The sequence below is a fragment of the Oculina patagonica genome, chromosome 8 (genome assembly GCF_052425735.1).
Source record: "Oculina patagonica isolate OP01 chromosome 8, crgOcupat, whole genome shotgun sequence".
NCBI classification, from domain to species: Eukaryota; Metazoa; Cnidaria; class Anthozoa; order Scleractinia; family Oculinidae; genus Oculina; species Oculina patagonica.
Window position 1 is genome coordinate 11,002,020 of NC_135765.1, and position 8,597 is coordinate 11,010,616.

General features: G+C 38.3%; 1 protein-coding gene across 1 annotated transcript in view; it reads right to left on the reverse strand.

The window, feature by feature from the left end:
• Positions 1 to 1,409: 1,409 nt before the first annotated feature.
• Positions 1,410 to 8,597, reverse strand: part of LOC144662524 (uncharacterized) — a 167,832-nt gene continuing 160,644 nt past the window's right edge. The window contains exon 12 of the mRNA XM_078523346.1: positions 1,410 to 2,145. Within this exon, the coding sequence (XP_078379472.1) occupies positions 1,507 to 2,145 (639 nt within the window). The 3' untranslated portion in view covers positions 1,410 to 1,506. The remainder of the gene's footprint in view (positions 2,146 to 8,597) is intronic.

The window sequence follows — 8,597 nt, forward strand, 5'->3', positions numbered from 1 at the left end:
AGACTACCCTTGATATAGCTAGTTAATTGAGCAAACATGTAATAAAAAAGCTGTTTCCTTTGTCGAAATAGATTTAGACTCAATTTAAAATAGGTGTCCCAAAATAACGATCGATACGTGAATAAAGTTGTATGTGTGTTGGGCGTATTTTTTTAATAGAGATACATTCACCACGTTAAAATGGAAGAAGTCTCATTTGAAGCTTACAAAGAGGAGGGGGGGGGGGTGAATAGGTTGTAAAAAGTGCACAGATTGTGAATTTTCGCGATACATTGAGCGCATTCGCGGGTTTCGAAAATGCAGTGGATCACGGATTAGCTGTAAATCCCAGTCCAGCCAAGACAGTTTCATCCCGAATATACCGCCACTACAATGTTTCCTACTTCGCATCCCGCCTTGATTTAAGCCCCATCCCGCATCCCGCCAAGCCTAATTTGGATGCTTTGAGCTGACCTGCGGATTTTTCCCTTCTTATCAATCAAACATTTTCTTGTTATTTTTCTGCCTCTCGTTGTTTTGTTTTGTTCAGGCGACTTCTTGTGCGCCATTTTTATAAGTTTCATAATCTCTCAAAGAAGTGCAAGGACGACCAAGTCTTTGTGCTCATCCAGAGTCCGAATTGTTGTTTTGATTCAATACCAGGGTTTAAATTGTTTGAATTGTTGTTTTGATTCAATTTATTAAAACGATATTTCGAATTTCCATTTACCTTCAACCTGTTTGGAATTATTAAGAAAATGCTTGGGCTTCCAATGTATTTTTCAATGTCGCTCAATCCATGTAAATCCACACCTCCTTGTACAAGTTAAGAACTAGTATTTATGCGATTGAACTAGCCTTGGAGAATGTAGATGGACAGTATTCTTCTGGCTTCCGAAAAAAGACGGAGCGCTTGCAACAGACAAAAAAAAAACTCCGGGACTTCACACCAACTACAGTTTATTCACTAGGCAAAACTGCGTACAAGCATGCAAGTATGAAAATATAATCCAAACAAATTTACAAGCAGTTTTATCTTTATAAGCAATTAATGTAAAAACAATTCAAAAGTTATATACTCTGTCAATGTCAAACGCTATTATAGCGACTTTTAACATTAAAACGGGTATTGTTACAACATCCAAAAAACGTTAAAAGCGATTTTCCTACTTATTCGCTTCTGTTACAATAACGTTAAAAATACTAATTCTATGAAATACTATGAAGTGTTCTTCTCCACTTAAGAGAAAATGAGGGGAAAATAATGCCCTCTTTCTTTCACTTGATTTTTTTTATAATAAATTCTCACTATACGCAACATCGTTTTTGACTGAAGTTTTTTTTTTATTCAGTCTAATCACTATCTAATATCTACTGATGTTAACAATAAATTCATCCATGTTATCATACTCGAAATACATAGTGTCACATTTTTTTACTTTCATTGACTTTCATCAAACTCTTCCATGTGGCGTTGTGTTGACTTAAATTGCCTCGGCAAGGAAAGCAGCGCCAGCATCAGCAATGTTATTGAATATCCAAATCAAACCACGCTAGTGTTGTGTTGACTTTAAATGCCTCAGCAAGCAAAGCAGCGCCAGCATCAGCAATGTTATTACCATACAAACCCAGCCGTGTCAGTGTTGTGTTGACTTTAATTGCCTCCGCAAGTGAAGTAGCGCCTGCATCAGCGATGTTATTGCTATTCAAGTCCAACCACTGCAGTGTTGTGTTGACTGTAATTGCCTCAGCAAGTGAAGCAGCGCCAGCATCAGCAATGTTATTGCTGATCAAACACAACTGCGTCAGTGTTGTGTTCACTTTAATTGCCTCAGCAAGTGAAGCAGCCCCTGCATCAGCAATGTTATTGGCCGACAAACTCAACTGCGTCAGTGTTCTATTGACTTTAACCGCCTCGGCAAGTGTAGCAGCGCCAGCATCAGCAATGCTATTGCTATTCAAATCCAACTGCGTCAGTGTTGCATTGACTTTAATTGCCTCAGCAAGTGAAGCAGCGCCCGCATCAGCAATGTTATTTCTATTCAAATTTAAGCACGTCAGTGCTGTGTTAACTTTTATGGCCTCAGCAAGAAGAGCAGCGCCAGCATCAGCAATGTTATTGCTTATCAAATACAACCGCATAAGTGTTGTATTGACTTTAATTGCCTCAGCAAAGGAGGCAGCATTAGCCAATCCAAGCCTGGTAGAAATATCTTGAAGTTTAAGACACAAACCAAAAGCTCGAGCAAGTGCCACACATACATCACTTTTTCCTCTTTTACATTCAGTGATGCACTCCAATGCAACATCCAGACTATCACCGCCATGTTCGTTCACTTGTGATGTTATACTTGTCATAAGGGCCACTGCTGTTTCTTTACATTGCGCTGATACAATGCCGCAAGAAAACAAAATCACCTGTTTTAGCTCATTGAAATATCTATTGTCAGAAACTAAGTCATCTGAAGTAATTTCTTCATTAAGAAGCTGACAACTAAGATATAAACCAGCGAAAAACTCTTGGAAACTCTTGTGTAGAAATGCGTAACGTCGACATGGTCTTAGTTTGCTACCACCGGGCTGCATTGACAAAAATCCAAATCCAGATAAGTCATTTTTGTGATCTGCAAACTCACTTTCTTCAAAATCTAAGTTTTCTTCATGTAAACCATTAAGCGCTATCCAGCCGAGGTGTTTTAATTGGGTTTTGTATACCTCAGTCAGTTTCTCACTGGTTTCTGATAATCCTTTCTTTTTTCTGTATCTTCTCAGAACACACTCTGTTATTTCAAGGAACAGTTCAGTTCCACTTTCTGGGAATATACCCTGAAATTCTTCACACAGAAGGCAAAGAAGTGCCGTGTTTAGTGGATTTGCCACCATTTCTCGTAGATTTTCATCATCATCCAGCTTGAGCAAGAGCTTTTCGGCCAAATCCTCCATGGTTTTGAAATACTTGTAGATGAACTCTCGTGCATCTTCTTCAGTAAATCCCTCGATCTCCAAAAGGGTGTCACAGTATTTTCTTAACTTCATTCCAGCCTCCTTCCGCGCTGTAACAACCAAGTGGCACTTTGGAAGAACTCTTCCCTGAATGACTTCTAAAACCGGTAGCTGTTTACTTGCAGGTAATTCATCCAATCCATCGAGTACCAGCAACACGCTTGACTGATGGTGGCGAACAAAATTGAAGAATTCTTCTCTAATGCCTTTTTGGATGTCTCGGGGCAGAAGTTGGTCGTCAATAGCTTCCCAAAGGTTAGACTTTATATCACGGCATTTTAACAACAACACGGCTTCGAATCTTGGAAAGCAACCTTCTGCTTCGCGCTTTCCTGTAGCCCAGTCATAAACGAGCTTTTTACAGTATGTGGTCTTTCCCATGCCTGGCTTCCCCTCAATTAACACTGTTCTTGGCTGTGAACATTCTTCATGCGGTTTGAAGATAGCAGACATGTTCACGATTTCGTCAGTGGCTGTTCCTCGTGTTTTCTTCCTGGTGATCATTTTGAGTCTGGTAAAAATATCATTAAGATGAAAGTGAAACTCCTCGCACCAAGGAAATGGTGAAAGCCATCCTTCACGGGATTTGTAGAGTTGGCGAATTCCATCTATTAGCTCGGATAAATCAATAGAGCCTGAAAGTAAAATGCGTTCGCAATAATTAATATTATCATGTAATTTATGAAAGTTGCTTTCGTTATTAGATAGGTAACTTAAATTTCACCTCACTGGAACAAAATAAACTAAGAGAGGACGAAGGTTAAGAGAGGTAATACTGGCCCCATAATACTTTATTTGAATGGTAATTCCTCACGTATTTTTGACTTATTGTTTTCAATATGATGGACCGTGTAGTCAGTCAGTCAGTCCGTCAGTCCGTCAGTCAGGTTTCAAATACTATCAGAACCAATCAAATTGTAGTTTGTAAAAGGGAAAGCAATCTGACACAGTTGTAGTGAGCGATTTCGTTCGAAGATTTTAGATTTGTAGGAGGCGGAATTGGTGTATTGTGAATTAAACCTGGATTAAAAACGCGTTCTTCGTAACGCTCGCCTGCTTATAACGCACACGCCGTCAGCAAAAGGCCCAACACAAAATTGTTATTCCTCTTATTTGAGCGTTCGTTTAGGAGAAGCTAGCTTCCTCACCGTAGTAAAAATTACATAAAGCATCTGCACATAGCCGATTTAAAGAATAATGTTGTCATTATGATGTTAATACTGTAGGTATATTAACAAAGATTTGAAAAAATGGAAAGGAATATTCTTTAGATTCCTTAATATTACTGGAGACTCTGTGGCGTCTTGCTCAATTCACTAATTCAGAAGTGGAGTTTGTGTTTATACCTTTAAAACATCTCGTTCAAACATTTAATGAACCAGTACAGGTATTAACTTTGCTGTTAAAAGCAACTACGATCGATAGCAAAAACGTAACAGAATAAGAGCGTGTCATTCCGTGACAATTTGATAACTCAATTAGTTCTTGTTTGTTGAATGAAAATTTACGTTGTGAATGAACCAAAATTTTTGTTGAACAGTTCTGACAGGAAACAAATGCTCCAGGTGTACTATACTGCGCTTTAAAAACTGTCACAAAAAATGTGGCGCAAACTTAAAACCGCAATTACTTTAACAAGTCTATCAAGCGTCTTCCTCAATTCACTGATTCGGAATTACCTCTCGGGCAAGTAGCGTTTATGTTTATATCTTTTATAAATCTCGTCGAGACATATAATTTAGCGGTATGGGTATTAACTTCGAATGGCTTTACTGTTAAAATCAACTACGATCGATAGCGGCAACAGAATAAGAGCGTGTTGTTTCGTGACAATTTGATAACTAAATTAGTTCTTTGTTTGTTGAATGGAAATTTACGTTTTAAGATCTTTTGAAAGAAACAAAAACTTTTGTTGAAACAGTTCTGACAGAAATCAAATACTCCAGGTGTACTGCGCTTTAAAGAACTTTCCCGAAGGGATGGTTTTGGATTTGATTCGTTTATTAGTACTTCGTTATATTTCGTTCAATGACTATTGAGCGTGTTAAATGGATATTTGGCTTTTTCGAGAAAAACAAACGTATCGTGTAACGTTCGTTTTCAAGAAAAGCAAAAGTATCATGTGACAAAAGTGAGAAAAACAACAGCATCATGTTACAGTGCTTGGCAAAAAGCCAAAAGTATACTGTAACAGACAAAAGTATCACGTTACGGTTGTAACAAAGCTAGGAACAAAATAAGCGCTTTAAACAGAAGTCGTTACATTTTGATAATTAGATTAGTTCTTGTTTTTCAATTAAACGATGAAAATTGACGTATTTAATAAAACAGTTCGGACGTATCAAAGTGCACGTAAAAATTATTTTGTTTGCAAGCAAATTTGTGCAAAAAAGTGACTCCGTGGGCCTCCATACACAAGTAGCTCAACCCATGACATAAACCATCCCAACAGGACAACCACCCAGTCTCACCCCAAGCCACCCCATTAATTGAAAAAATAATTCTTGCACGCTTAGCGTGCCTATGTTTAGATAATCATTCTCGTTTCCAGTTTCCATCGTGTTATTTATCCTCACGCGTTGCGTTGAAAATTTGAACGCCAGTTTACCGAAGACAAAATGGCAGAAGACGTTTCATTAAAACAGCTCAAGTGTTCCTATTAACTAGATTTAGCCAAGCCTAAAAGCGGAGCTCCCAATTTACTGACCAATAATAGAAAAAATATAGCTCTTGATCCCGCGATCCAATGTTAACCATTATTTGGTCAGCGGTAAACTTCAAAAAAAGACATTCGACCTCGATGAGTTCTATATGTGAGCTACGATATGGTCATGTGATACTGGTCAGCGGATACCTTGTTTTGACAGCTGTCAATAGACCATGACATGGATGTCCAATATCAAAGATGTAAGCTGGCGTTAACCATAACCTTAAACCGATTTCTGGAGTATGGCCGCCATGTTGGAGCGACTTCGTCGTCATGGTCGCACGCGCCCGCGAGCCATGCCGCTAACCATGATGACCATGAAAAACCAAAAGCATGGGTTCTGTTAATTTTCTATGGGTATGGGGCTCCGCTCTGCGGTCTTTGAGCCGCTGGTAGCTCCGCTGTCAAGGGTGAATGAAGTCATTAAAGGAAATTTGATTTCCTTCTTTGCTTCAATATTTCAGGATGTTACTAAAACAGGGGAATGGAGAATGGAAAATTGAAATGGGAAATAAAAACTTAAAATAAATAAAAATTAAAATAATTGAAAATTCCCAATTATAAATCAAAACTGAAACTTTCTTGTTTTCGTGGGATGAGAATTACGCATAATTTTTTTTAGGAATTACGCAGAGAATTACACAGAGTACCCGTTACGCGTCTTACTTTAACAACCAGTTTCATTCTTGCACCTCGTGCGATCATGAGGAAAAATCTTTGTATAATCATTAAAAATTATGCGTTATTCTCATCCCACGAAAACGAAAGAGTTTCATTGTCTTTTTACAATTGGGAATTTTTCATTGCTTAATTTCAAAATTTCCATTTTAAGTGTTCCCATTTCAATTTCCCATTCCCCGGAATCATTCAATTCCCCATTCCCCGTTTTATTTACATCCAATATTCCATTCTTGAATGGGATATTTCAACGTTCAAACAGCGACTCAATTCAAACTCGAATGTTGATTGGACTGTCAAGTGTGAAGCCAGACAGTGTCAAGCCAAACATGGTGTTTTCTCATCATTTTGTTCTTCACTTTCTTTTTTTTTTTTTTTTCAACACTATGGTAATACCATTTTGGTGCACTGATAAGGCACAAAAATACTACTGGCAGTACGAATAGTGGGAAAAATGCCTTTGACCCATTTCATGCAAATTAGGGAACTTTCATAAAATTCTCACGCGCCTCTCGCATCAATAAGATCAACATTCGAGTTTTGAATCGAGTCGCCGTTTGAACAGAGGATACCTGAACTTCGAGCCAGGATCCGAGCCAGGATTCGAGCCAGGATCCGAGCCAGGATCCGAGCCAGGATTCGTTTCAACATTGAAATATTCAATTCAAAAATGGAATATTGAAGCAAAAAATAAAATCAAAATTCATAAATGAATCCTTCAATCTTCCTTGATAGGAACCGCCTAAACTGTTTTGACAGTGAAGGGGTCGTTACAATACGGTTTGTCGACGAATTGCTGTAAAGTGAAGTTTCAGCCACAAAAGCAATAATTAGGAAACATTGGCGAAAGAGGAGTTATCAGACATGGGTTATATTAGATTGTCATGAAGATGATCTGAGTTGTACGCCCGATAGCGATGAAAGGCTTCTTAAACCAGGCGAGATGATTACAGTTGTAATTGCAGTCCCATATACTTTGAATATTTTCGTTTTTTCAAGAAATTAGAGTTAAAAATATCCACGCAACGCGCGAATATGAATAATCAGATAAAGACTGAAAATGAGAATAATGATAACGGAAGAGAAATTTTCATTACATCTGGGGTTTATATGGGGATCGTGGATTCTCTTTGATGCTACAGGCTTCACCGCTCGCGTAAAATCCCAAACAAGAGAGACTATTTTTGATCACACGAGACAGAGATAATACACAATGTTCGTATTCTCGGTATTGAATTGGAAATAACTCCCACTGGAGGCTAATGCGGGGGAATATCATTAAAAAGAGCTTCATGTCAATTGCATTTGAAAAGATTCCCCGCATTAGCCTCCATTGCAAGCTAGTTCTAGTCCAATTCCGAGGATATGGTCTATTGATTGTCTCTCAGATAAGCTGGGAAAATTAAATTAGTGTCGTCCTGCTACGGAGACTTTCTTTTGGCTAATCGCCACAATCCATTGCCATTTAAAACATTAATGTTAACATAGTATATAGGCAGGCCACTGAAAAGGAGGAGACAGAATAAAACACTATAGAAGGCGCTCGTTTTCACACAGTTTACTTGTCCTATTCAAAATGGAAAAGTAAGAGCAAGTTGTTATATTTGTGATGGCAGTCTTAACTAAAGGAACTAAAAAAGGATATCGAAATGAAGAAATTATTGCTCGAGCAGGAGCAAGAACGCGCTCAATATGAACTGGAAATGGAAAGGAAGAAATATAAAATAAAATTTAAAACAAAAGGAAGGCTTCTGACAGAGAAAGAATCAGAGTTTTAAGAACAAGATGGCAATGAGACTGTTTGCAATCACGCCTTAGAAAACAAAGCAAGACTTTTTTTTGCAATTCAGAGGACGACATTTTGAGTGATATAAACTAGAATTCCTCCATAAGTTTCTGACTGGTGAAGGTTATGCAATCATTGAGAGGAATGTGGGATGCTCTTATGATGCATTGTTGAATATGCTACACGAACGCTATGGGCAGCCAGCGGCTGTCTCCACTATGCGTACGTATACAATGTAACAAACGGACAAAGACTAGCGAACAACGACGACTAAACTGGATTGTGAAATTTCGCTGAACAACAGGAGCCAGCCTCGAAGAAACTATCTGGGCAATATGAGCAGGAAGCTAGTACAATGACAAACCTAAGACAATTTATTAGATGATGTACCAAGCTCCCTAGTGAATAAATGGGGAGATGTTTCATACAACATCCGAGAAAGCG